The sequence below is a fragment of the Meleagris gallopavo genome, chromosome 24, assembly GCF_905368555.1.
Source record: "Meleagris gallopavo chromosome 24, MGAL_WU_HG_1.1, whole genome shotgun sequence".
In the NCBI taxonomy this organism is placed as follows: Eukaryota; Metazoa; Chordata; class Aves; order Galliformes; family Phasianidae; genus Meleagris; species Meleagris gallopavo.
In genome coordinates, this window is record NC_139427.1 from 3,073,175 (window position 1) to 3,098,368 (window position 25,194).

The 25,194-nt window shown below is 50.5% G+C and overlaps 1 protein-coding gene across 2 annotated transcripts; it reads left to right on the forward strand.

Annotated features, from left to right (window-relative positions):
• The first annotated feature begins 855 nt into the window (after positions 1–855).
• SLC4A5 (solute carrier family 4 member 5) lies at positions 856–24,895 on the forward strand. 2 transcript variants are annotated; one of them, XM_031556758.2, is made up of 25 exons: positions 856–953; positions 1,109–1,300; positions 5,612–5,741; positions 7,899–8,059; positions 8,217–8,372; positions 10,215–10,310; positions 10,752–10,807; positions 13,410–13,567; positions 13,655–13,742; positions 13,903–14,057; positions 14,196–14,339; positions 14,520–14,694; positions 15,293–15,426; positions 15,539–15,810; positions 18,456–18,517; positions 18,794–18,994; positions 19,349–19,462; positions 20,077–20,238; positions 20,931–21,109; positions 21,192–21,264; positions 21,414–21,482; positions 22,003–22,176; positions 22,368–22,529; positions 22,779–22,846; positions 23,174–24,895. In XM_031556758.2, the coding sequence occupies exons 1-25, from the start codon at positions 881–883 to the stop codon at positions 23,337–23,339; spliced, it is 3,420 nt and encodes a 1,139-aa protein (XP_031412618.1). In that variant the 5' UTR covers positions 856–880; the 3' UTR covers positions 23,340–24,895. The 2 variants fall into 2 exon arrangements, with proteins under 2 accessions (XP_031412618.1, XP_085099051.1); XM_085242925.1 differs by lacking the exon at positions 19,349–19,462 and adding an exon at positions 19,698–19,811.
• The last annotated feature ends 299 nt before the right edge of the window (positions 24,896–25,194 follow it).

Here is a 25,194-nt window from a genome sequence, read left to right on the forward strand (position 1 = left end):
GCTGGCCAGCAAAGGATCCTTCTGGCTCCTTGTATGCACACCTAGTTTGCTTTTTATTTTAAATCTTTTTGGGGTTGAATTGGGATTTTTCTTCCCTGCAGGAGATGAATGGCAGTAAATTGCCATGGATGCAGGCAGAGCGGGGGATGCAGAGAGAGCTGCTCTCAAAGTGACTTTGGGAGGCATCGACTGGGCTGCCACTAGTAGTAACCATTCCCCCGTCCAAGTCAAGTGTGAAAGACAATCCCTGGAGGTCAGATAATTAGGAAGATTAATTAGTGTCCATGGCAAAATCCAAATAATCTCGCATGGGGAATAAAAGCATAGGTTTGTAGGTAGATATCTGGAAGTGGAAATGTGTGCAGCAGAAAATCAGACTGTGCTCAGGATATGGGGAAAGACAAACTCTGCTTTGACACAACCCCTTTTAGCTGTGCTCATCCCCCCAGAAGTTCAATGTCTGATTATTCCCCAACCAGCCCCACTGCAGCAGCTCTGTTAGCCAAGCAGGTCTCCATCGTCATATTGGGATATCCTTCTAATAATCACACCTTCCTGCCAGCAGCAGGAGGGAAGGATAGAGATGTCACCCCAATCAAATCCATTTCTGAGCTGTGGGGACAACGGGGGAGGGGGGGGGGCAGCGATGGTGCAGAGTGAGGCAGGGTTGAGCTGCTATGGGGGGAGGGTCAGCACATCGCAGGAGGTGGCAGATCCCAGTGTGCCCTCAGCCCTCCGGGAAGGTCCCTGTGCTTTTGGCCACATGCAAGAGCTTCCCATAGCAGGGATTACCCGTAGCACAGGGGCCGCTTCCTTCTCATCACCTCGACCCTTTCTCACCCCTTGACTCCCCGTTCAGCTCTCACCACAAGTCAGGACCATGCTGGAGGATGAGGATGGGCTGAGCGAGCGGGGACTGAGCAGCTCGAGGAGGAGATACGACGATGAAGAAGGTGAGCGACACAGCGAGCATCCCCGTCGTGTGGCAGCGGGACCTTCCAGAGCTCCCAGCATTCTGGGCTGTGGATGCTGTGAGCCTGGTAGGAGGAAGGTTTTACAAGCTGGAAATGCTCAGACCCGCTCTCTGATTCTTTTCTTCCCATCCCAGATTACCATTCCATCTACATCGGGGTACCGGTGCCCCGGGGATACCGGAGGAAGCGGCGTCGGCGGCGATCCGCCTCCAGCCGGGACCGGACCAGCGAGAGCGAGCGGCACTACGAGCGGCAGGAGCGCTCCGACACTGACGACGGCGGCCACGGCTGCTACGAGAGCGGCAATGATAACGCCAGCAGGACCAGTGAGTTGTCCTCTGGCTTCCTGAGAAAGCAGGAGGGGTTTTGCGGTGTGATGTAAATCAGGGTTAAATCACCCTCGTGTGCGCCCTGCTGCGTTTCCTGCTTGACTTTTGCTTTCGGCACTGGATTTCCCGATGTCTGAGAGCTGTGCGCAGGGCATGAAGCAATATTTGGAGCTGCTCGTGTGATGGGTAGTCTGAAAAGAGATCCTCCTTGCTCTTGGGAGGTTGCATGGAGTGGTACAGCGATGTCCTGGGGATGCAAACATCCAGCTCCCCCCTTTCAGCCCCAACCTCTTTCCCATTAGTCTATCACTCAGGACCTTACCCAGCCTCCACAATTCTCCTTACCAAAGATGAACATTTTGCACAGCAAAGTGTTCATTGATCTCTTGATTTATTTACTTTGTGTTTGGCTTTATGTCAACCCAACTGCTCTGCTGCCATGTCTCAGCAGTGCAGGAGGGATCTCAGTCATGGCTTTCCCCACAGATGGAAATGTTCTCCAGCTTTTTGCATGGGTTCAGAGTTGGTGTTTGCAGCCTGAACTCAGAAGAAACACTGCAGGTGGTTTTCCCACTTGGCTTCAAGTGGAGGGAAAGAAAACCACCTCCCCCAAAGCAACCCCAGACCCGTCCCTGGGTTTTGTTCTCCCATCCTTCCCCTCCCTCCCCTGGCCCTGCTGCCACACATGCTCCCAAGTGCTCACCTCTCCTGAACGCATCTCGCTTGATTTGGTAACTTCCCGTCATGAGAGCTGAAGGGAGAGGAAAGTGCTTTATATTCTCTATAATCTGCTCCTTAAGCCTGGGAGTTTAACGGGCTTGAGTGGATAAAGGAGGAAGTTTGGGGGCTTTTGTGCTGCGCAGGGAAGGTTTGTTTCAACGAGAAGAAATGGGGGAAAAAAAGGACACCGTTCCAGGTAGGAGCCAGCACTGTGTGCTATTCCTCCTCTGTGGTCACGGCGAAGGGAGCAGGAGGGGAGGGAAGGAAAGTCCCCATTGCTTTGGGCTTTGCTTCTCCCTGGTGTTAACGTGGGGCTGGCACAAGTCCTGGTGATGGCAATAGCTGGGATGAGCCTGGGGACACCTCCAAATGGAGCGCGGGGTGGGAGGGAAGTTGGGGGAACACCTCTGTCAGCACCTGTCCCAGCTCAGGGAAGCAGCACAGGCAGTGTTTGGGAGGATAAATCCAGACCTGGGGCCATCTGATTTCTTGAAATGAATGGGAGCAGAGCTGCTGGTCGCATGGGATGCACGCCCCGGTGTGGTGTTCTGGTGTTATCTGGGTCCATTCTGAGCCATGGAACTCAGGAAAAAGGCTGTTGTGGAGTGACAGTGGGTGATCAACGTGTGACAGCCTGAATGGGAGTTTGCAAAGGAAGCTGTGTGTGGGGCTGTGCAGTACCTCTGCCAGGTGCTATCCACGAGCAGCAGCCATGGATTCCCCCTCCCCATGGGACATCAGCCTACCTTTACTGTACCTCTCAATGAGCCCCAAATGCAGAGTGAGGTTTTTGGTTTGGATAGGTGCTGTTGGCTGAGGTTCCACTGCTGCATTCAGTGTGTGGGGTGAAGGGCTCTGTGCCCCTCCAGTTGGTGTCCCATGCAATGACCCACAGAAACCTCAGCTCTTTTGTGCATACAACTATCCTAAATCATCAGTGTTAATGCTGAGACAGTCCCACATCTCTGGGCTTGATTTGGATCCACTACAGCTTGAATTAGAAGTGATTTGTTGGGTGTAAATCAGAACAGAGAAGCTGTGAGCATCTTCCCACCGTAAGAGTTGATTGAGAGAGGTACAGATTTATTGTGTGCGTGATATCTTGTTTCAGTGATCTCTTGTGAGATGTAGGTGCTGGAGCTGGGTGTCTCTGCAGCAGTGTTGCATTTCCCAAATGTAAACCACATCCTCCAGCACACGGCATCCTCAGTGGATGTTGCTCCACAGACCAGTAGCAAACTGGGAGAGCTGAGCAGCAAGATGGGGTGGATGTGAATGGCAGCTCCCTGCCCTGCCCACGTCCTCTGAGGAGATACCACTGTTCAAAATATCCTCCCCAGCTGGTGATTACCAGGATTAATTTTGTGGCTGCATCGTGTTTGCAGAAGGAGCAAAAATCTGCAGCCTGGTGCTGGGCCAGGAGGGTCCTCCAGGTGAACAAATCATAAGAGTTTGTGGCACAGCAAAGCTCCAGAGCTTCAGCAGTCAGTTCTTTGTTTGGGTCAGTGGTTCGTGGGAGGTTCAGCAGCTCCGTGCACACTGATCCACCTTTCAGCACATGTTGAGAGACAAGGCTATTCCTTCAGCTGGCAGTGGGAATATGGGCAGTGCTGTGAGCAGTGAGCACAAAGGGGATGGAGCTACACCCCACGCTGACCCATCCCTGGAAAACTGAAAATTCCCTTTCTGCAATGCATCTGGAGTTGCCACCTGGGAAGGGCATTCCCAGCAGCTCGTTCTGTTGCAGTGCAGCTCCTGGTGATGTTTAAGGTTTGTGGTGGATTTAAGTTTTGCAGAGGAAACACAAGTCAGATGGGGAGCAGCTGGGGGAGCTGGGATGGTTCAGTCTGGAGAAGAGGAGGTGCAGGGATGAACTTATGGCTCCCTACAATGCCCTGAAAGGAAGGAGGTGCTGGTGAGGTGGGGTTGGTCTCTGCTCCAAGTAACAGCAATGGGATGAGAGATGATGGCCTTAAGCTGTACCGGGATGGGTTCAGGTTGGATATTAGTGAAAAATTCTGAGAAAGAGCAATGATGCAGTGGCACAGCTGCACAGGGAGGTGCCGGCACCCTGGGGGTGTTCCAGAACCATGGAGATGTGGCACATGGGGACATGGCCAGTGGGATGGGTTGGGCTTGGGGATCCTAGAAGTCTTTTGTAATGATCCTATGATTCTATGAGGGTAAAGGTCCTGTAGCCATCCAGGCGTGTATCCCAGCTCTAAAATTAACAAGAATATTAAGAATCTTAACAATCAACATTATGGAAGTGCAAGGAGGAGTTGACAACAGGCCTTTAGCCCTGGTGGTGTGGCTTAAAGTGCTTAAGCAGTTAAGCAGGCTCAGCTGGACTGCAAGGGACATCCTATTCTTTCCCAGTGGCCACAACTTGGCCTTCAGCTGATCTGCTGGCAGGACAAGGCAACGCTCCAGCAGCACTGTGAGTTTGTCCTCTGCATGGCAACTTAATGAGCCGTGTGCTGCATTACCCGACTTTCTTATTCCAGGGTTTGGGAACAGGAGGATTCTGCTAACAAAGACATTTTCATTGCTGGATTAACTCCTGCCATATTAGGTGAGGGCTAAGACCCAAGATTTGATTAAAAATACACCATTTCCACAGAGCCTGGCGTAGGGCTGATTATCCTCTTATTCAAATAGCTGGGCAGCTATGGGGAAAGGAGGAACGGCCCAAGCCGCCCCGTGTCCATCTGGGTTGAGCACCTTGAAGGCACAAAACTTTTTTCCTACCCTAATTGAGAATGGGCTGAGCCACAGATGTTGACAGCTGGGTGATGTGCTGCAGTTCTGCTGCCCAAACAGTGGGAAACAGGAGGCAGGGGGTGTTCTTCCCAACCCAGCCTGCAGTTTGTGGCAAAAGAGGTGGATTTTTCTGCAGAAATGGTAAATTTGGATCATCCTCTTGAAATGGGGGTTGGGAGCTGGAGGGAAAGTGTACACAGAGCACTCGTGCATCCTGATATGCAGTGCCAGAGCGTGATGATGTGGATGGGGATTTGGTTGCTGATGGCAGACAGCTCTGACCTGGCAAACTCCATGGATGGGGGAAAAAAGCAGGAGATCCCATGGAAATGGGGTGCAGAATGCTCCCGGGCTGAGAATCTGATTGCATTGCGTGTAGGGCTGGTTGCGTTCTGCCGTTCACAACCTGCCCAATGCCCACTAGGTAGTACATAGGTGTGTATATATAGATATATAGGTATATATTACCCTCCTGGCTGCTACACCCATTCCTCTCACCCTTTCCTTCAGCATCCCATATCTTTAGTGGGCATGGGAGGGATGGCTTGATGGTTGAACTGGATGATAGTGGTCTTTTCCAATCAATTTTATCTCTTTGCACAGAGATTTTGGGACAGATACCACACTCTTCAATAACTGGTTGGCACCTTCAATGTTTTGCTCAAAATCCCTCTCATTCTTATTTTTGAACCCTGGCATCCTGAATAACCCAACAAATCAATCTCCTTTTCTTGCTGGGCCCTTCCTGCAAGGGCTTGGCTTGAGTTCATCTCAGCACAACTTTTTTTTTATCCCCCTCCCTTTCCCTCCCTTCCCCCCCATCAGTGTCTCCGGCTGCTGAACGTCTCCGTTACATCCTGGGTGATGACGATGAGCCTCCCAACCCCACACTCTTCACAGAGATGGACACACTGCAGCACGACGGGGAGGAGATGGAGTGGAAGGAGTCAGCCAGGTGAGACAAGCCACCCTTAATCAGAAATGCATCAGCCGTAGCCAACCCCAGCTATTCCTAGCTGGAAACAGGACTCCGTGTCCTGTGCAATGGGTCAGTGGATAAGCATTGTTTCAGTGAAGTTAAGAACAATCCTTTTGGCTTTTGGTCATGCCCAGTGTAGGGAAATGCAGAGAGCACAGCATTCTGTGGGTTGTTGCTGAAGATGTAGAAGTGGAAAGGAAGAATTCCCATCTTTCCCACATCTCCCCAGGCTGTATCAATCCTGGGGCTCTCCCCATCCCTAGATACACCTACATATTCCCCTCCTGCCTGCTACGTCTCCTCTACTCATCCTTTCTCCCATCAACCCATATCACAGGGACTTCAGGACAGTTTTACTTAGAATTTCCCTACTTCTCAGTAACTGGTGTTGGCACATTCAATGTTTTACCCAAAACCTCTTTTTTTTTTTTTTTTTTTTTAACCTAGCCTCCTAAATAGCTCTGCAAATCCCCCTTTCTCCTGGTTGCCAGCCCTGCTCTAGAAGCAGCACTGCAGGGATGCTGTTGATGATATGTATTTTCCTCTCCATTTGGCATGGCTGCGTTAGATGTGCGCATCACCTCCCTCCCCAAAAGCACTCGACGCACAAAGAAATCCCAATGCATTGGGCTTTTCATCGGGCGCGATGTTGGCATGAAGGTTTCCAAATCCCTCCCATGAGAATGGAGTTCTCAGTACCCAGATTTCCTCTCTCCACTGAGGAGCAGTTCAACCTCTTGAGCTGCAGGAGAGCTGCTCCTTGGCACGGCTGCACTACCTGTGGTTAAACCCCGCTGTGGGATTTAGTCCCTGAGAGGGGAAATAAATAAATGGGCACAGCAGGTGGGGGTTTTGCTGGAGCTTTTGCAAAGGCATCGTGGGGTGCTGCTCCCAGGGCAGAGGAGACGTGCTTCAGGTCCCAACGCCATCCAGAGCAGCTCTCACAGCAGTGCATGCACGCTAACCCACTTTCAGCAGGAAAATGGGGCAAAAGAGAAAGGAAAACCAACCTAATCGGCTTTGGGTGAGCAATGTGTCTTAGGGGTGCTTTGGCTGGGGCAGGGAGAAGCTGGAACTTCCTCCCAGTAAAAGCAGTGTTGTTTGGAAGGCTGGAGAAGGGGTTCCTGCAAAGAAATTGGGATGAGGAGCTTTGAAGCCACGGACTCAGTGCTGGTCTTAGGGACAAGCTCTGGATTTTTGAATGGTCTGAATTTCTGTCCTCTGCGTATTCCATTCCTGACACTCCCAGCTGGTATTTTGTGGCTTTTTTTCCTTGCATTTTCTCTTTCCAGCAGCACTTTAATGCACCTCCTGCAGCTCACACAGTCCCAGGCTCTCCGTGAGCCATCAGAGACTCCCAGAAGCCCTTCTCCTCCAGCATCCTTCTGTCTGTGCCCTCTGCAGCAGCAGGGATCCAAATCCACGTTGTACCAGTTAAAAGTTGCAAGGTTGAGCCCTGCTGGGACTAATCCACGGAGCCTGCAGACCTCCTTTAAAAACAACAAACAAACAAACAAACAGAATAAAAAGGCAGCTTTCTTCCCCAGATTGACGTCTCTCCAAGTGCACTGTTCCCAGGGAGCTGGAAGAAATCAACCACTGCTCCCAGATCTGCTTCAAAGTCTTTGGCTTGTGAAATGAAGGAATGGAGGCAGAAGGGCTTATTTCCAAGGGACAGGGGCTTGCATACCTTCTCCTCTCCCACCTTGGGAATGAATTGAATTGAATTTTGAGCATTGCTAAGATGTTAAAAAGACCTTTGCAATGCTGGGGGTTTATGCATCCCCGCATGCATAGAGATGAAGTTCTGTTGCTCTGTGCAGGTGCAGAGCCTGGCTAAGGCAAGGTCAGCTCTGTGGGAAAACCTCCCACATCAGTACCAGGAGTGTCACAGCTGCAGGGCTGAGTGGTGGAGACAAGTTGGTTTTGCTCCACTCTGCAACTGCACAGGCAATGAGAATGAGGTGGCTTCATTTCTCTGTTCTCACCCTGAACAGCGAGCAAACCCTTTGCAGGAGGAGGTGATGAATTAACTCGGGCTTGTAAGCTTACTGAAGAAACACAGTTCACTTCTTCCCCTCGTACAGCAGCTCCACTCCGGGCCCATTCCCAGCTCTGCTGCTGTCGTTTCAGGTGGATAAAGTTTGAAGAAAAGGTGGAGGAAGGCGGAGAAAGGTGGAGCAAACCCCACGTGTCCACGCTGTCTTTGCACAGCCTGTTTGAGCTGCGGACGTGCCTGCAGACAGGAACGGTGCTCCTGGACCTCGATGGTTACTCTTTGCCCCAAATCATAGGTATGAGTCTGCAGGTAGCAGCTACTCGTGCCAAGGGAAGTGAAGATGGCAGTTGAAAGCCATCAGATTGGTCCAGTAAGAGTCGATGTCTTTTTAGGTTTCTGGGAAGGGGGAGAAGGTTTTGCAGTGGGGTGACTCCCTCGTTTGGTGCTTTCAGACGATGTCATTGAGAAGCAGATAGAGGACGGTCTGCTCAAACCTGAGCTGAGGGAAAAGATCAGCTACGTGCTCCTCAGGAAGCACCGCCACCAGACCAAGAAGCCAATCCACCGCTCCTTGGCCGACATCGGCAAGTCGGTGTCCTCCAACACAAGTGAGTGCTTGGCATCCCAACTGCATCCTTCAGCCTTCACTTAGCAGTCCCTGGGGGAAGCAGATCTCGGGAGACAAAGAAGCAAAAACACCAAAAAAAAAAACAATCATCTGGGGCATAAAACTGTTTATGGTAGCAGGAAAGACCCCAGAAGTTTTGCCACCCGCTGAGCGTGGCAGGTCATGGAAGCTAAAAGCCAAAGAAGTGTCTGCTGAGGCGGACAGAAGCGTTGGCGGTCACTTGGCCAAGGAGCAAGCAGCCTACAGACAAATCCAGTCTGCTCCGTCACTGAACCTGCCTATTTCTGAGCCTTTATAAAAGGGGATTTGTTTGTTTTCACGCTAGATTATTTACTTAGATTTAGATGGAGGTCATTTGGTGGAGCCCAGGATTTGCCAGGCTTCAGCTGCTCTCTGGGCAGACACAAACAGCAGAGCCCAAAGTGCGCGTGGAAGAGGCTGTCAGTAAGCAGTATATCCACCCCATGGGCATCCCGAGGTTTTACAGCAGCCATCATCCACATCACAGGACTAGATATTTGAGCTAATATCTGTCCAGAAGCTCTCAAAACAGAGCGCCATTTGGAAATTTTGTAGTTACTCCCTGTAGATACGGAAAAGAGGGGTTTCTTTCATTCATTTCTTGTGTTTTGCTAAGATGATGGCATTGCTTTGACTCTGCAAGGAGGAATGCCAAGCTACAAAGGTGGTTGTTGGCAGGGACAGATGTGTCCTCACGTCTCTTGTGCCAACAGCAACTCTTCAATACCAGAGTAAATACTGCTGGCACTCAGAAATACAGGACATACCAGGTTCCATCCTTATTTCCAGTGGCGTTGGTGTTGGGTTGTATAGAAAAAGAGGATGGTTGCTGTGGTTTCAGCTGGTGTTTCAGAGAGAAGCAGTGCAGCCCTTCAAACCTGGAGCAGAAGGTTTTCCCCAAGGAAAACGCTCTTTGGGAGCTTTTTATTGTGTTGGCCCACGGTGCCAGAAGCAGATGTTGGCAGGATGGCAGTGGAGGTTGACCCTTCCCACCGGTATCCCATTACATGTTGTTACCACGTGACAGATGGCAGCAGATGGGTAGCTTGGCAGAATGGTGTCTGGCATGGAAGTGCAGATGAAGCAAAGGGCTGGAACTGAATTCCTCTATGTGGAAAAAATGGCCCCCATTGACATTTGCCAACACTTACGAATGTTTACAAAGACCAAACAGTGGATGTGAGCGTAGTAAAAGTAGGACTGCATGGGCAATGTTTTGCTAGCAACAATGCTGTCATAGCAGCTGTGCAACAGTGCAGCACCTCTGCTGATGCAGGTTTTTACAAGGGTGGCATGCAGGCTTTTGTTCATCATTGGTGAAAATCCACAGCTCGCAGTGGTGACTGATGGAAAATCATGATTTGTAGCTGAGAATCTGCTCTAGCAAAGAGTGTTACTGTGCTCTTTTTGTCAGTTTTCGTGGAATTAAATAGGAGGCATTACTTTTGGAGTGACCTATGTAGAATTGTGGGCTTCGAAATCAAAATGTGAAGCATTGGTTCTTTAGGAACAGAAATTACCATCTGAACCCAGTGATGGCCTCAAAGAGAGCCTTGACCAGGCACTGGGGGGGGGCAGGCTCTTTGCACAGAGAGCACGCGAGGCTTCAGGCAGCAAAATCTATTTCTTGCTAATGGAAAAATTACTATGGGTGGAATAAATTGCAAATGAGTTCAGAGGCAAAAGCAAATTGCGGGTGTAGCGGTGCCATAAAGGCCACCCCAACACCGGGAGGCCGATGATGAACTTCCCGCCTCCGTGCCTGTGGTTCCCCCATCCTCTCCATCCTTTCTTTCCCCAGGTCGCAGCCCTGTCCGCAGCCCAGCTGCAGGTGCTGCCTTCCATCGCTCCACGGAGGACCTTCGGATGCGGCAGAGCGCGAGCTACGGCCGCCTGCGTAAGCTGGGGTGGGCAGCAGGGAGCTGAAACCGTCTGAAAAGGGAGCAGGGAGGAGAGGGGGGGAAAAAAAACTGAGCTGCAGTGTGAAAAGGGTCCTGTCACACCACCCCTCTTTGGCCACGAATGTGTTGTGCAGCTGTAGGATGGCTGGTGTTAGAAAAGCTGTTGTTATTGAGCTTTTATCTTAGTGCAAGCCTGGCTGTGCTAAATAATGATCTATTTGCACTGAAGTCATGGAATCATGGAATCACAAGGTTGAAAAGGACCTACAAGATCATCCAGTCCAACCGTCCTCCCGTTACCCTTGCTACCTCAAGCCACCAAACCTCATAGCTCCTCATCCAAAGTCCTCCTGCCTGTTTCATTCTTCCAAGTGGGGCTGAAATTCAGCTGCACACCATATGGAGTTTTTCTCACCCTGTTTCTTTCTCGTCTCCAGGCCATGTGCAAAGCCGAAGCATGAATGATATCTCAGACACACCGAGCACCGACCAGGTAATAATCCCCAAATTTTTTGTCATGTAATGAGGAGCATCTCTAACACAACTGGCTGCTATGGGCCTGCTTGCAAATGAGCTGTGATGTGTGGGAGACTCCATGAGAGTTAAGGTCCACGTGAGTGTTGTGCAGTCAATAACCACACAAATTACTAATTAGTGAAATGAATACGTATTGATCCTTGCTCATTCATGGGGAAGCTGTCCCAGAAACAACAACCATAGGACCACAGAATCCTTTATGTTGAAAAAGACCTTCAAGATCATCAAGTCCAGTCATCAACCTGACCTATCAAGTGTTTATTTATGGGAAGAGTGGTTGGGTGTTGGAACACGCTGCCCAAGGAAGTGGTGGAGTCACCATCCCTGGAGATACGTAGGAGTTGTGCAGATGTGGCACTGAGGGATGTGGTTTAGTGGTGGAATTGTAGAGCTAGGGGGATGGTTGACTTGATGGGGTTGAATATTGACTTGAAGGGGTTGGATATTAAGAAAAGTTTATTCCCAAGAAGGGTTTTCAGGCACTGGCAAAGGCTGCCCAGAGATGTGTTGTGGTCACCATCCCTGGAGGTGTTCAAGAAAAGGGTAAATGTGGCACTGAAGGAGGTGGTCAGTGTGCATGGTGGGAGTGGATTGGGCTTGGGGATCTTAGAGATCTTTCCCAGCCTTAATGATTCTATGTGATCTTTAGTGTGGAGAAAACATCCTTGATAATGATAAGAAAGGAAATGGGCTTGACAGTGCATGTGTGTACACATCCAAAACGGTGCCTGCTTGCTTGTGGTAAATCCCAACCAGTACTAGGGGCTGCAAACAAGAGTACAGCCCAGAGAGGTTTAATGCTGTATTTAAAATCTGTTGTCTGCAAGAGCAGTGCAGCAATTAGACATGCTTGCTGTGCCATCCTGCCAACATATGGCTTACAGGATGGAGCTTGCAGTTCAGTCCTTGGAAATATATTTGATGTTTTCCTACAGCTTTCAGTGTTTTGTGTATTTGACCTGAGGCATCTGGTGGAGAGCAAAAGGTGGATATGTTTGAAGTACAGCCGCTGGAGCCGGAAGCAATGCTGGTTGGGGGAAACATGGCACAAGGGCCAAAACTGTGCAGGTTGAGTCCAAAATCTGTCAGCTGTGAGCTAATTAGCAAGCCCAGGGAATGGGGATGGAAGGGTCTGGCAGGGATTTGCAGGGTACAGTGTGGTATAAGTGATTGCCTTGCCCCAAGGGACAACCTCAGTGGTCTTATCTGATGTGATGCAATGGATGGAAATCCCCATTTTCCTGGGTTGCCTGAGCATAGTGCTCTGGGGCTCTTCATGCCATGGTAACACCTCCAAGCTTGACTTCACGCCTTAGGGCTGGCTTTGAAATATGTCATCGTGTGCCAAAAGGGATTGTGTCCCCTCTGCCTGCTTCTCTTGCTCGCTGCCATCCAGCAAGTGGCACGTTCCAAAACCCTGGCACTGGGCGTGAGGAGGGAGCAGCAGGATGAGGATGCCTGATGCATGGGAGACAGCTCACAGAAAGAAGTTTTCCAGCGCACCTTCCTATATTAGAGCTTCAATAAAGCAAGCAACTTGCCCTGCAATGGACCCCAAATACCAGCCTCCAGTGGTGGGATGCAGAGAGTTAATTCCAAAATATGCAAAGCATGTAGTACCAAGAATGCTGGGTATAATCGCTCTGTAGGCCTGCTACAAAGGGACTTGTTCAATGTTACATGAAGCTTAGTGGCCACTGTTAACTCCTGCTCTTGCTTATTCCAAGCTGCATTGGAGGAATTGGTTTATTATTATCTTTCTTTTCTTTTTCTTTTTTTCCTTTTCTTTTTTTTCTTTTTTTTCCATTCGGGTTTAAAGGATTAGAAAGGGAGAGCTTGCTGCCCAACTCACATGCCTCCCCTCATGCTGGCATATAGATTATAATAACACCCTGCCTCGGTTTGTATTGAACCATTTTGGGCTAATAATGAAAGAGCTGCAGGGGAGAAGAGACCCGGGGAATAAATCCATGATGGAGGTTTCCTGCTTGCATTATCCATTCCTGCTCTGAGGATGGGATGTGGGGGAACGAGCTACAAAGACAGGAGCTCAATCCACCTGTGCAAAGCAGCAAGCGGTGTTTCAGCCTTCCAGGGGAGCCTGGGGCTACAGGGCTGCAAGCAGGTTTAGAGAGACGCCTGCAGGCGTCCCACAGAATCAGTATTTTTGGCTTAGATTTTATGCAGTCAGTCTGGGGATTGCCATGGACTTTCCTTGCTTAGACCCCAGCACAGCAAAGCACCTTTTCCAAAACACGGAGTTGCACGTTTGCGTTAGGCAGCCCGGAGCACGTGCTTCCAAGTTTCTCTTGGGCTTAGTGCTGGTGTTGAAATTCACAGATTCAGCTTTACAGATTCAGCTTTACGAATTCTCCCTGTTTTATTTGTGGAAATGGCCCTCGCATCCCCTGGGAGTCCCAGGAGCATCAGAGAGCTGAGGTTGGAGCTTGCAGCCCAACCTGGTGCTGCAGCTTTAGTGTTTGTAGTCAGGGTACAGGAGAGGAGGACGGGTTGGATTTTAGCAACTGCTCCCTTCCCTACCTCATCTTCCCCAACAGCTGAAAAATAAGTTCATCAAGAAGATCCCCAAGGATGCAGAGGCCTCCAACGTGCTGGTGGGAGAAGTGGAATTCCTTGAGAAGCCCTTCGTAGCGTTCGTGCGGCTGCTCCAGGCAACGATGCTGGGAGGGGTGACGGAGGTGCCTGTCCCCACCAGGTGAGCCTGGTTCTGAAGCACTGGCTGGTCTCACAACAGGGGATTTGGCAGTGTGAGGATGCCAACACGGTGCCACTCCCTTCCCAGATTCCTCTTTATTCTCCTGGGCCCTGCAGGAAAAGCCAAATCCTACAATGAGATCGGCAGAGCCATCGCGACCCTCATGGTGGATGATGTGAGTAAATGCCAAACCTGGCCCTGCTGGGAGCCCCTCTTGCTCAGGGCTAAGAGAAAAATGCAGTTTGCTCAAATGAACAGACTTTAAACATCCATAACGATGTATGGGAGGGACATACGGGCTCTGTCCCCAAACTGACTGCTCTCTTGACCCCCAGCTCTTCAGTGATGTTGCTTACAAAGCCCGAGATAGAGAAGACCTGATTGCTGGCATAGATGAATTTCTGGATGAAGTCATTGTCCTGCCACCTGGCGAGTGGGACCCCAACATTAGGATTGAGCCACCCAAAAAAGTGCCCTCAGCTGAGAAGAGGTGAGTGGGAGACGTGGGATTGGCCCCAGCCCTGTGGTTGTCCCCATCTCTCTCGTTCTGGAGATGCCGGAGGAGGACAGCCGCTTTGTTTGTCCTCATCCCTGTGTGTAACCTCTGCAGTAATAATAATCCCCACAGGAAATCAGTTTTCTCACTGAATGAAGTGGGGCAAATGAATGGCACAGCTGGAGGGGCAGGTGCTGGGAGCGGTGGAGGAGGCAGTGATGATGGAGAGATGCCTGAAGTGCATGAAATTGGGGAAGAGCTCGCGTGGACCGGGAGGTGAGCATCACCCGGCCACCCGAAAACTCCAGAGGGTGCTGGCACCCGTCAGCATCTCCTGCTGCTCACCCTGTGGCTTCCAAGGGCGCAGAGGGGTGAATTCCTAATGGGAATTTTGTACAGTGCTTTTGTACAGTGCTGTACGCATTTTGGATCTCATCCTTGGTTTTATTTCCACAGGTTTTGTGGTGGCCTCTATTTGGATATCAAGAGGAAGCTGCCCTGGTTCCCAAGTGACTTCTATGAAGGCTTTCATATCCAGTCCATTTCTGCCATCCTCTTCATTTACCTGGGCTGCATCACCAACGCCATCACATTCGGGGGTTTGCTTGGGGATGCGACAGACAACTACCAGGTGGAGTCCAAGGACAGGGGTCACTTTGGCTTAGCAAAGTCAAATGGGGATGAGATGGAATGGAGTGGGTTCTACTCCCACGTGCCATGCCAATCTTTGATGCTAAGGGTGGAATTCATTCCCAAGTCATAGAATAGAATCATAGAATTGCTCAGGTTGGAAAAGACCTTAAAGATCATCAAGTCCAACCACAGCCTAAGCATACTGCTAACCTTGAAGATCATCAAGACCAACCACACTCTGATAACCCACCACTAAATCATGTCCCTGAGCACCACATCCAGATGGTTTTTAAACAAATTCAGGGATGGAGGCACAACCACCTCCCTGGGGAGCCCATTCCAGTGCTTAACAACCCTTTCTGTAAAGAAGTGTTTCCAGATATCCAACCTAAACCTCCCCTGGGGAGGCTGTCCCCAAATACTTGGAGGATGGGAAAGCCCATATCAGCGACAATATCGAGAGCAAGGGAACATGATCCCAAGCCACCCTATATGAGTCCAAACAGGAGTCCTTAATTCCCATCTCTACCTGGGGTATCCCTGGGGATGTAACCTGGCACAACACCACCATAACTCTGGGTTTAATCTGTTCCCAGGGTGTCATGGAGAGCTTCCTTGGCACAGCAATGGCAGGGTCCATGTTTTGCCTCTTTGCTGGGCAGCCGCTCATCATCCTCAGCAGCACCGGCCCCATTCTCATCTTTGAGAAGCTGCTCTTCGACTTCAGCAAGTAGGTGCTGAGTGGTGCCAGAGGGATTGGGAGCTCTCTGTTACCGGGATGGGGTCTGACCCCCAACCCATTGCATGTTCCTGGGCTGCTCTCATTTTCTGCCTGCCTTCAGAGGTAACGGCATCGACTACATGGAGTTCCGCCTCTGGATCGGCCTGCACTCTGCCCTACAGTGCCTTATCCTGGTGGCCACCGACGCCAGCTTCATTATAAAGTACATCACCCGCTTCACAGAGGAAGGCTTCTCCACCCTCATCAGCTTCATCTTCATCTACGATGCCATCAAGAAGATGATAGGGGCCTTTAAGTACTACCCCATCAATTCGGACTTCAAGCCAGACTATGTGACCATGTACAAATGCGAGTGCGTTGCTCCTGACCCAGGTGAGTACAAACCTTTCTCAGCGTTGGATGGGGATGGTGAGGGGGAGGTGGGTGCCCGCAGGGGGTCCCGCTGTAGGTAGATTCCAACTGGATCATCAGCCAAAGACGTTCAAGGAGCTACCAGTGGGAGTGGGGCAGAGAGACCTCATCATCCTCCTCGGGGGGTGATTTTGGGCAAGGTGATGGAAATGGAGTCTCATCCCATGGCCAAGCATGTCAGTATTTGCTGGGATGTGTTGGAGAGCCTGGAGCAGCTGGACCTGGATGGATAAAAAGATGGAAAGATTTTTTTCATTTTTTTTCTTGGATCACTGATTCCACCCTGCTGCCAATGGAAACTTCTTTCCTGAAAACACACTGAGTCCTTTCCTGTTTCTGGAAAACCATAAGGATATCCCAATTGGGTTCGGAGAAACTCTTGGATTGTTTTTCTTTTTTTGTTTGTTTGTTTTCCTCTTTTCCTTACTCCTCTTCAAAAAAAAAAAAAAAAAAAAAAAAAAAAGAGGCCACAAGGCTCTGAGCAGACACTCTTTTGGCATCTGCTCTGGTTTTGATCCAGTTTCTACTAAGAGGAAGAAGCTGCCATTTCTTATCAAAACAAGCTATGCTTTGGGGGAAGTGAAGCAAAGACATTTTCCAGACATAGCTTTCTCTGATGGTGAAGAGGACTATAATTCAGAGTTGCCCTAAAAATGCTGTTTTTTGTCACCAATACCTCTATTTGCTCCTGGATAGGTGTGCAGTGATCCCAAATCCACATCATGCCGTTCAAACGCTCCCAGTGATGTTCCCAGTTTGGGGCTAATGCCAGCGACCACCTTCTCTCAAAGGGCCAAATTTATTTAAAAAGTAGAAAAGCAAACAATCTGTGGGACATATCAGCTGCAGGTGGATGAGAAAAAGAGGGGTGACAGCAAAGAAACAAAAGCTTCCAACACCTGCCATACAACCTGCCCCAGTGCGTCCATCGCTTCCAGATGAGATCTGACATGCTATGATGGAAATAGCATTCATTCCCTTGTTTGGTTGGGTTTTGTGCTTGTTGTTCTTTTGACTTAATTCCCATTTACTCATCGTGCACTGAACGACTCGATCGCATCGGGTTTTGGATGGAAGCTCCCAGCGATGGCACTTGTCCTTTTGGAATCCAGACTCTCCCAGTGTTGGCCAGCTTAGCCCAAGTGCAACCCCAGGGCTGAAACATCCCAACCTTAGAGAGATCTCTCCCTTCCAGAGCCCCCACCCCAGCCTCTGCCCAGAGCAAGCCCCACTGTTGGCACCAAGAGCCATCTACACCCCCAAGCCTCCAACCTCTGGGCAATTCGGCCCTTCTTCCTCACCTTTGCTGCCCTGGGCACCAAAGCAATAATGGATTTTCCATTCCTCTAGATGTTGAGAAGTTGTGTTTATTCTCCCCTCCATGCTCTTCTTTTTTTTCTTCTTCTTCCTCTTTTTTTTTTTTTTTAAATAGTTCTGATTTTTTATTATTATAACTGATTTGTACCATATTTGTCTCTGCTGCACACATCAATTTGGGCTGATTTCAATCTCAAGTGAGTATCGCCTTCTAAATATTAAAGCTCTTTTAATATTTGATACTCGTACCCCCCCATGGGGCTTTTGTTGTTATTTTTTTTTTTTCATGTATTTTACTTTTCTCTCTGCTCCAATAGAAGGGTTTATGTAGAGCCTTCACAGGTTCCCATGTAAGATACTGCCAATGCTACACCACTCTTTGTGTTGTAGAAGTAATAAAAAAAGAAAAAAATCTGATTTCTGGAAAAGCAAAAGGTTATGGAGGGAAACAATAATGATAACAACAACAACAAAAAAATGTTTTAATGCTGTAAAGAGGGCTGGGTTTGCCAGCACTGCTTCCTGGAGCCTGGTTCCAGCAGCCCCCAGCGTCTCTGCTTCTAACCCAGCAATTGCTTCTCCTTCATTAATTCTCTGCACCCGGGAAGGCTGCAGCAAGGTGGAGCAGCCGAACTCCCACCTGACCACAGGAAGAGGATGGACCCCAGGGATTAGGGGGGAGAGCAATCCCAGACCCCATGTAGTGCAGCACGAGGAGCTCCCGACACCACGGAGCTGCGTCGCCCGAAGAGCGGAACCTCTCTTTGTGCTGGAGGAGAAGGTGCCACGGTTAGAGAGGAGAACCCAGCAGGTTGCCTTTTACTGATTGCTTTGCAGTGAGCCACAAAAACGCCTCCCTAAAAAAAAATATATATATATATATATATATATACATACACACATAAAATAATGCCAAGCTATGCCAACAAATTGGGCGTTACTGGGCGCCACCTCTCCAAAATGGACAGGCGGCTTTCTTGGTCTTTATTTTCCCCCCCTCCACCCTTTGGATTGCATCTCCGACTCAGGTGGCTCCAGGGGGAGTGCATGGGATTAATCAGGGAGAAGTTACTGTGGGGTTAGAAACAGGGTGTGCTCCCCAAACCTTGGTCAGCCTTTGGGTGTCGACCGCTGCACGGGGCTTCAGAGGATGTGCTTGGCCCCACATTTGCTTTTACATCCCCCCGGTCCAGGCTGAGCCATGCTTCTCTGCATGGAGCCTGGCCAATTTTTAATGCAGGAACCTCTCTGTTAGCCAAGAACCTTAATAACAAACTTCTTTCCTGCAGCCAACATGACACTGTTCGATGCTTCAGTTCCAGTAGCACCAAACACCACTAACGTGTCTCTGGTAAGCGGGGTTGTGTGCTCCCATGGGGGGAGGTGTGCCATGGCTGCACTGAGGGATGAGGTTGAGGTTTGGGGAAACGCTTTGCAACGATTTGGGCTCACGGTTTGATTCGGCAGCACCAAATCCCCACCTTTTAGCACAAATTAATGGCATCTCTGGGGTCTTCCCATGGTTATGGGGTTGGAGCAGCTCCCATTGGAAATGCCCTTCCTTGTACACTACCATTGCTTAACACTAATTTTGACTCTTCTTTTTTTTGGGGGGGGTTCTCCCCAGTACAATGCTATTAACCTCACAGCTCTGGATTGGACTCAACTGAGTAAGAAGGAATGTCTCAAGTACGGTGGCAGCTTAGTGGGGAAATCCTGTAAATTCGTGCCCGACCTGGCCCTCATGTCCTTCATCCTCTTCTTTGGGACCTACTCCATGACGCTCACCTTGAAGAAGTTCAAATTCAGCCGCTACTTCCCCACCAAGGTAAGAACAGCACCGACGTCTGCAGGATTTTGCCCCAATCTTTCCCAAAGGTGGGAAAAATGGGAGCTGCTGGTCTTCTTGCTGGGTGAGAAAATGAATCTGTGTTTCTCTTTTACAAGAAAAGGAGATGTTGGTATCATAAGGATAATCCTCTCCGAGCTTCCAGATGCTGCTTGGGCTCTTGTGTGCTGGATATCCCAATGCCATGAGATGCAAAAGGGGGAAAAATGCTTTTGGTGAATTATGCCCATCCGTGTGCAGAGCTGGAACGCCAAGGGGAAGCATCAGACACAGGAGCAAATTCCTCCATCCCATTAATTGCCTTTTCTGCCCCCATTTCCCACCTGCCTCCAGGTCAGGGCCTTCATTGCTGACTTTTCCAATGTCTTCTCCATCCTGCTGTTTTGTGGTGTGGATGCCTGTTTTGGCCTGGATACCCCGAAGCTGCACATCCCCAGTATCATCAAGGTTTGGCTGCACCGCTGTGGTCTGTGCCTCTCCACCGCTCTCCCTTCAGCTTCTCGGTGCTATTGGGGGGACATGGTGGTCCCCTTCTTCTTTTTGGGGCAAAAAACGCGGAGTCTGAGTGCCTTCTGAAACACTGCTTGGCGTTTCTGGAGGAATATTCTAATTCTGTGACTTTTCTTCCTTCTTTTTCTTTCCTGTCCCCTCTCTCTGTTCTTCCCACCTCTCACTCCGGCAGCTCCGTAAGCTCATTAGCGATTTCTCTATCTTTATGTCCATACTAATGTTTGTGGGGCTGGATGTGCTTTTCGGACTGAACACCCCAAAGCTCCAAGTGCCTACTGACTTTAAGGTAAAAAGCAATTAATCCCTTTCTGGAAGTGTTGCTGAAAACATCTCTTCCCCATCAGTGGTGTGGGAAAGCTGTGCGAGGGCAGCTCGGTCCAGATGAGCATCTGGGGAGTATTTGGGGCTGCAACACGTGGCTATAGGGGTGGTGAACATGGGATAAAGTGATGCTCACAAGGAATGGGGTGTGAGGTGATGTGGGGCTTGCCAAAATTTCCAAGCTTAGGATTCTTCTCGGCATTGGCATGTAAACTGCTCTCTCCCTCCAGCCCACGCGTGTGGACCGAGGGTGGTTTGTCTTTCCCTTTGGGAAGAACCCATGGTGGGTGTACCTGGCCAGCGCGCTGCCTGCCCTGCTCGTCACCATCCTCATCTTCATGGACCAGCAGATCACAGCCGTCATCGTCAACAGGAAGGAGCACAAGCTGCGGGTGAGTCGGGATGCACCCTCACATGGGATCGTAGAATCATGGAATTTGAGTTGCAAGGGACCCCTTAAGGATCATCTGGTCCATCTCTCCTGCAATGAACAGATCCCAGCTCAGAGCCCTGTCATAGAGCAATAGAATGTCTTTGGTTGGAAGGAACCTCAAAGATCATTTGGCTCCGACCGGCCTGCCTAGTGCAAGGTTCCCAACCACTAAATCAAGCACCAGATCAGGCTGCCCACAGCCCCGTACAACATGGAATGGATCATCACCACTCTGGGCAGCAGTGCCATGGCCTCAATGTCCTCTCGGTGAAAAATTTCCCCCTGACATCTAATCTAAATCTCCCCTCTTGCACTTGGCCGTACTGAACCTCATTAAGTTCCCATGGGCCAACTTCTCAAGCCTGACCAGGTCCACCAGGATGCCATTCCTCCCTTTTATTGTGTCAGCTGCACCCACTCAGGTTGGTGTCATCTCCAAACCTGCTGAGGGTGCACTCAATCCTACTGTCAGTGTCACTGATAAAGATGTGAAAGAGCTCCAGTCCAAAGAAGGGTGCTCAATCCAGGGGTAATGCAGGGCACTTCATGGGTTGTGAAGTGTTGCCAGGGGAAATCTCTGTCTTGCTGGGCCCTGTGGTGTACAGAGGGACCTCCCCACTCCCCCCTATGACTCCCTGCACTGTGTTGCAGAAAGCAGCAGGCTACCACCTGGACCTCTTCTGGGTGGGCATCCTCATGGCAGTGTGCTCCTTCATGGGGCTGCCCTGGTACGTGGCAGCCACCGTCATCTCCATCGCCCACATCGACAGCTTGAAGATGGAGACAGAGACCAGCGCTCCGGGGGAGCAGCCCCAGTTCCTGGGGGTCAGGTGAGGGGGGCTCAGCCGTGCTCTGCCCCAGTGTTATGGGAACCCATCAGCACAGCCTCACCCCCCTCTTTCCCCACCCCAGGGAGCAGAGGGTGACGGGCATCATCGTCTTCGTGCTCACAGGGATTTCTGTCTTCCTGGCCCCGATTCTGAAGGTAAAACATCCCCCACTGCCTCATCCCTGCTCTGCAGGTGGTTGGGGTGGATTTTTTTCCCCCCCTTCATCCCCCAGCATTTGTCCCCCTCCCCAGGAGTGAGATGCTGCCTTCCTTGGGGTAAGGGCGGTGTTTTTCCATGTCCCCAGTACATCCCCATGCCGGTGCTGTACGGCGTCTTTCTGTACATGGGCGTCGCGTCGCTGAACGGCATCCAGGTGAGCACTCCTCCTCTCCTGCCACAAAAGGGCCCCGCACTCGAGCAGAAATCAGAGAATCGCAGAATCATCATGGTTGGAAGATCCCCAACCCAGCATCCCCACTGACCACATCCCTCACTGCCACATCTCCATGGTTCCAGAACACCTCCAGGGATGGTGACCCCACCACCCCCCTGGGCAGCTGTGTCAGTTTTTTGGAGAGGAAATTTGTCCTCGTATCCAACCTGAACTTCGCCTGGCACAACTTAAGGCCATCACTTCTCTTTCTAATGCTGTTACTTGGGAGCAGAGTCCAACTCCTTCCTCTCTACACCTCCTCAAAGATGAGGATTTTGGACCCCAGAACTTTGTCCATCCCCAGCATTTCCAGCCACGTGGAGCAGCAAATATCCAAACCCCTCTGTGAAACATCACAGAGTCCCAGCTGCCCCACTTGTGGCACAAGAAAAGGGCAACTGGGAGCCTGCATGGCGGGCAGTGGGGCTGATGGCTCACATCAGCCTTCATCCCACACCAGTTCTGGGACCGCTGCAAGCTCTTCCTCATGCCAGCCAAGCACCAGCCCGACTACGTCTTCCTACGGCACGTTCCGCTGCGCCGCATCCACCTCTTCACACTGGTACAGATCATCTGCCTGGCCGTGCTCTGGATCCTCAAATCCACCGTGGCTGCCATCATATTCCCTGTCATGGTAAGGCTCAGCACTGCAGCATTTCCCAGGCGGTTTTTGCTCGTGTTCTGTTGCAAAAAAAACCCACACTGACTTTCTGATTTCCCATATGCATCGCCCTTATTGCAGCCTTGCCTGCAAGATGTTGGGGTTGAAGCAAATCTCGGCAAGTGGTGGCCCCCAGTCCTCACTCTCCCATCCCTCCCTCTCAGATTTTAGCCCTGATCCTGGTGCGACGACTGCTGGACTTTGTCTTCTCCCAGCATGATCTGGCCTGGATTGACAACATCATCCCTGAGAAGGAGAAGAAGAAGGAAGATGACAAGAAGAAGAAGAAAAAGGGCAACAAAGGGGACAGCAGCAGTGACGAGGAGGTGTGCAGCTGAGGAGGTGTGGGGGAAGGTTGGGGCAGCACAGACACCATGGGGAGGGGAAGGGTTCCACTGAATCCCCCAGGGCTGGGGAGGTTTTTGGGTTTAAAAGCACAGATGAGTGCAATTTGGCCACATCTCGTTCCAAAAGCATGTTGGCACACTGTTAGGCTCAGCTGGGACAGAGGGGAGTGGGTTTCTAGGGGGTCTCCTTTCTCAGCTGGGAGTGTTTCACCTCCGTGTCCTTCCCAGGAAAGAGGTCCCCCACCTGGAGCTCTGCGTTCTGACTCCTCCCCGAATGGTTCTGACATGGATCGCAGGTGAGCAGCACCCACAGCTCCAACACTCAGCCTCATATTGCCCCATCCTGAGAGGTTCCCCCATCCACAGCATGAAACATTTCCAGGTCCAGCAGTCAATGTTTCCCACTGAGCATCACTTTTGCCACTACCTTGAGCCAGTTCCCATCAGTCTTTGGGCAATTTTGAAATGCCGAAGTATATTTTCACAGCATCCTTTATGACTTTTCAACTATTTTTTCCCAGTAGTAGCAACAGCTGGAGCCCTTCCGTGGGGGAGTTCTGGCCTATTTGGGGAGCAGGTGGGCACTGTGCTCACCTCCACATCCCCCTCCTCCTCCTCTGCAGCATTACACTCCACCTGAAGATTTCATGCCCATCATCTCCTGCATTTAATTACTCCCGAAGCCCCATCTGTGCTGTGCCCCAGGTGAAGATAGAGATGGAGTCAGACTATGAGGACACGGACACCGAAAAGGCACCGCGGGACATGGGCAGTGAGACCACGCTATAGTTCCCTGCAGTGCTTCCTCTAATTTATATATATATATAGATATTTATATATTCATATATATATATAAAGCAAATTGGACATATTTTTCTACATGAGACTGAGGAGAGCGTTGGCCCCCGAGGCTGCTGCTCCTGTAGTTCTTAGCGCTGTCACATTTCCTCCCTTTCTGTTGGGCGAAGGCACCGGCGCTGATGGCAAAACGGGGCTCAAAATGTGGAAATGAGCATTTTTGGCCTCTGCACCACTGCTGGGCTGGAGAAACCGAAGGCAGCTGGGGGTGGTGCTGGGGAATGTCCCAGCCATCCCATCAGGGTCCTTCTGCTGTAGCGGGAGGGGTTCTCCTGCCCAGGGGGGCTCAGCACGGAGGCATAGCAGGAGATGAGGATGTGTTGGAGACTGAGGACGGGCAGGAGGAGGGAAAGCTCAGGAGCTGGAGCGCCTGAGGTGGGTGTGCGCATGGGGGCAGCAGTAAGGAACAGAGCTTGATCACTGCTGCAGAGAACTGGGAATGGTTTCCATAAGGAATTGGGCAGCAGAGCTGAGCCACGGCCATGCCTGACCCCATGTCACTGCCCCCAGCAAAGCGCAGGTTTCCCAGGGCCAAAGTAGGACCTGCAGTGCTGGGTCCCAAAATCCCAGCCAGTAATGGGGCAGGAGCCCTATTGCTGCACTCCGCCAGGACCTGACGTGCCAGGCCCTTCCTGCACCTTCTCCTCCCCCCAAACGCACCAAGGAGCCTCCCAGCTCCTGGACAAGGGAGTCTGCACCTCCTCGAGCTCCTCCACCCCCATTACACACACACGGTTTAACAGCAAACATCACCCACGTAACCCCAGGATGGGGCTTTTTCTGGCTCTATGTTAAGGCTGCAAAAAGCCCTCTGTCTTCCCCAGGCAGAAACAGCCTACCTGGTATTTATAGGAGCTCTGTGCTCGTGCCAGCCAGCAGTTCCTGGGACACTGACTAAATATTGCACCTGGTCTGAACCTCCACGTGGGACAGCCCAGTTCTTTGTAAATAGTCAAGTCAAACAGAAGGACTTGAATGCAGTTTTGTGTTTATAGCAGTGTTTTTCTGGTTCAAGAACACCTGTGGAACCGTGGTGAGCTTAATAAGACAGCATTACTCCAGTCACCACTTTAGCTTGACGTTAACATTACGAGCTATTTCAGCTTGGGTGCACTGTGTCTGTTTTTTAGTATTTTGTACCAATCTCATGTGTGGTAGCTGAAGCATGGCACAGGTAGGTTTCTGCTTGTAATCACTCCACCATGGTTAATTTGCTTTATCCACTATGCCAGCTCTACTACACAGCAGCCCTGGAAAGGCTTCATGGACTCTGGGGGCTGGTCCATAGGGCACAGTTGAAGCCTCAGCTCAGATCCTTCTAGAACACAGCTTGTTTTGATTTATCCATTTTGCAAGTCTCACACACGGTTTATACTTTTTGTATATGAAATACTGGAGCATCACAGATTTGCCAGCCCCGTTACAGTACTACTTTTAGCCATTTTGTATTTACCAGTGATACAATCCAATAAATCTCACTTAAATTAGTCTCAGCTCTCACTGTGTTTCTGGTGCAGCCTCAGCCATTTTGAACTTCAGCTTCCCTTTCCAGGTGCTCCCTGGTTAACATTTGTATAAGCATCTTCCCCTCCAGGGAAGAGCAATTAAAGGTGACTTTGCAGGTGACTGCAGCTCCTGTATGGCAACAGGCCTTCAGCTCAGCAGCAAAGCTTGCCTGCACCCAGAAAGGTGGGATCAATCTTCCCAGGGATACGTGACCACAGGTAAAGGTAACTTTAAAGAGAAAATAATTAGGACTTTGCTTGCTCTTCCACTATCAGTTGTG

Excerpts from the sequence above, each read along its gene's own strand:
- SLC4A5 (XM_031556758.2), top strand. The coding sequence starts at position 881 with ATGCTGGAGGATGAGGATGGGCTGAGCGAGCGGGGACTGAGCAGCTCG. Across the intron at positions 954-1,108 it reads GAGATACGACGATGAAGAAG|ATTACCATTCCATCTACATC; the intron begins GTGAGCGACACA and ends TTCCCATCCCAG. Across the intron at positions 14,058-14,195 it reads GTGCCCTCAGCTGAGAAGAG|GAAATCAGTTTTCTCACTGA; the intron begins GTGAGTGGGAGA and ends TAATCCCCACAG.